At 41.0% G+C, this 2,602-nt stretch overlaps 1 protein-coding gene across 1 annotated transcript; it reads left to right on the top strand.

Annotated features, from left to right (window-relative positions):
• The first annotated feature begins 884 nt into the window (after window positions 1-884).
• LOC114266427 (uncharacterized) lies at window positions 885-1,400 on the top strand. The gene has a single exon (XM_028207318.2). It carries the CDS (start codon window positions 885-887, stop codon window positions 1,398-1,400), a length of 516 nt encoding a protein of 171 aa, XP_028063119.2.
• The last annotated feature ends 1,202 nt before the right edge of the window (window positions 1,401-2,602 follow it).

Genomic DNA, 2,602 nt, shown 5'->3' with positions numbered 1-2,602 from the left:
TCCCATTCAAACTGGTATGTACAAACTCTGCGGATGGAATTAAAATCACCATCCTTACAGATGTTGCTTGTCTATCATTCTCTATATCTCCCCTTCTCCTCTATGGTTCATTATTATTACATCCCCTCTCTCTCCCCTCCTCTACTTTTCGTTACTCACATTCTCTCCATTCTTTATTGCTCTATAGGGTCACCTTCACTGACTCCTCTCTCTCCTCTCTCTATCTCTGTCGCTCTGCTCGATAGGAACCCAAACAGAGAACCTTCCCTCAAACCCACCTCCTCATCTTTCCCACACCCGTAATCTCTCTCTCTCTCTCTCTCTCTCTCTCTCTGTGAATTTCTGAAATGGACAGTCCAAGTATGGAGAAATCTGGGTCTCAAATTCCATACACGATCTCACCATCTACTAGTAGAAGAACAAAAAGAAGAAGCACCGACTCAAACTCGCCCGATTTCGAGTTCTGGATGGTCCGAAACCCCTCTTTCCCTCCACCCAACCTCCTCTCCGCCGACGAATTGTTCGTCGACGGCGTCCTCCTCCCTCTCCACCTCCTCCACCTCCACCACGATGACCCACCCGAACCAGACCCGTCTCCAAATCCTGAAGAACCCGCCTCCGAAACCGGTACAGGACCCGAATTAGCTGCGGCGATGGACCCATCAACCGCCGCATTGACTGGTTCTAAGCGGTGGAGAGACATATTCAAGAAGACCGATCGAAAGAGCGAAGACAAAGAGAAAGAGAGAGAGAAAGAGAAGAGAAAAGAGAGAAAGGCTAATACTGGTGGTGGTGGTGGTGGAGTGACTTCGGCGGAGCTGAATATTAATCTATGGCCTTTCTCCCGGAGTAGATCCGCCGGGAACAGCGGCGTTAGGCCGAAGATGGGTGGCGGGTCGGCGGTGACCCGAAAAGTGAGTAGCGCACCGTGTTCAAGGAGTAACTCAGCGGGTGAGTCGAAGTCTAGAAAATGGCCGAGTAGTCCCAGTCGAGGTGGGGTCCACTTGGGTCGGAGCAGCCCGGTTTGGCATGTCCGCCGTAGCGGGCGGAGTTCCGACCCGGCGGTGGTTCGGAATGCCGCCGAAAAGGCTGTTATGGAAACTCGCCGGAAAAAAATTCCCTCCGCCACAGCCGCCAACGGTAACGGTGGCGGTGGCGACAGTGGTGGAGGTGGGTCTAAAGCAAGGGTTTTGAGTTTGAATGTGCCGATGTGTATTGGGTACAAGCAGCATTTAAGTTGTAGAAGCGATGAGAGCAGTGCGGTTAGCGTCACCTCCTCTGCCGCCGTGGGCGGCGGAGCTAGCGGTGGTCAGAGTGGTGGAAGTGGCTCCGGTGGCGGTGGTGGACGTGCCGGTAATTTGTTTAATCTGCGTGGTCTCTTCAGTAAGAAAGTGTATTAACTCCTTTTTAATGTTAATGTGGCCTTAAAATATTTGATTAATATTTTAAATTTTGATTTTCTTTATAGTGTTTTTGTGGATTTTTTTTTTTTTTTTTTTTTTTTTTTTTTTTTTTTTTTTTTTGTGTGTAAACTATAAGCAGAAAGAAGTCTCTAGTTGCTTTACTTCATTTTGTGACACTGTAAAGTACTTAACCAGAAAGTGGGCTTTTGTAATTTTGGGATATTTATGCACATTTTTGTAATTGAGTAATGCTATAATGATAGAATTTTTATATATAATTGTTGACAAGTGTGAATTGTGTGAGGAGGTATGGAACACTAATTACTAGACTCTAATTTGAAACAGAATAATGTTTGAGGGCCACAATTTTTGTGGCTTAAATTGCTCAAAATTGTCAAAACGACGTCGTTTTGACAGTTTTGAGCCATTTGAGCCACAAAAATTGTGGTCCTCTACCATTGCCCTTTGAAACAAGGATGTATATATATATATATATGTATATATTTGTATTTTTGCACTTGTGATTGTTATCTTATGTATATGTGGTTAAGAATATTTTTTCTAACCATAATAAAAATAAAAACTCTATTCGTCTATAAATTTTTTAAAATGATGTGATAATGCATTATTTTAAATAAATTTATCACTAATGATATTTTGTTTTTGAGTGAAAGATTCACAATTATTATGGCTTATTTTGGGAAGATGGTAAAAAGTGATTTTTTGACTTTTAGGCCAAGTTTGGGAAGACTAAATAAGTGTACTTTTTGACTTTTTATGAAATATGGGTTGGATTTGGGTTGAGTTTGAAGTGATGTGTTAAAGAGATGATGTGACTTAAATAAGATGATGTGACTTAAATAGGATAGTGACTTTTTGACTTTTTAAATTTTTTGGAGGATGCCAAACTTGGCCTTAATCAAGTTTTTGGCTTTTTTAGACAAATGATTTGGGAAGTTGGTAAAAAATGACTTTTGACTTTTTTTGATTAATATTTGTTTATGATGTCAAATCATAATCAAATGACCAAACTACCCCTATTTAGTTTAAAATATTACAACTTCACCCATGTAGCCTATTTTGACCGATGAGAGGTAAAATTGTAATTTCACCCTTGGCTAAAAACCACCTTCCCAAATGAAAAAAAATTCAAAAAAGTCAACTTTTAACTTTTGCTACAAACCAAAAAAAGTGACTAA

This window comes from Camellia sinensis, chromosome 9 (assembly GCF_055761805.1).
Source record: "Camellia sinensis isolate YWXY chromosome 9, ASM5576180v1, whole genome shotgun sequence".
NCBI classification, from domain to species: Eukaryota; Viridiplantae; Streptophyta; class Magnoliopsida; order Ericales; family Theaceae; genus Camellia; species Camellia sinensis.
This window is presented reverse-complemented; position numbering and strand designations above follow the sequence as displayed.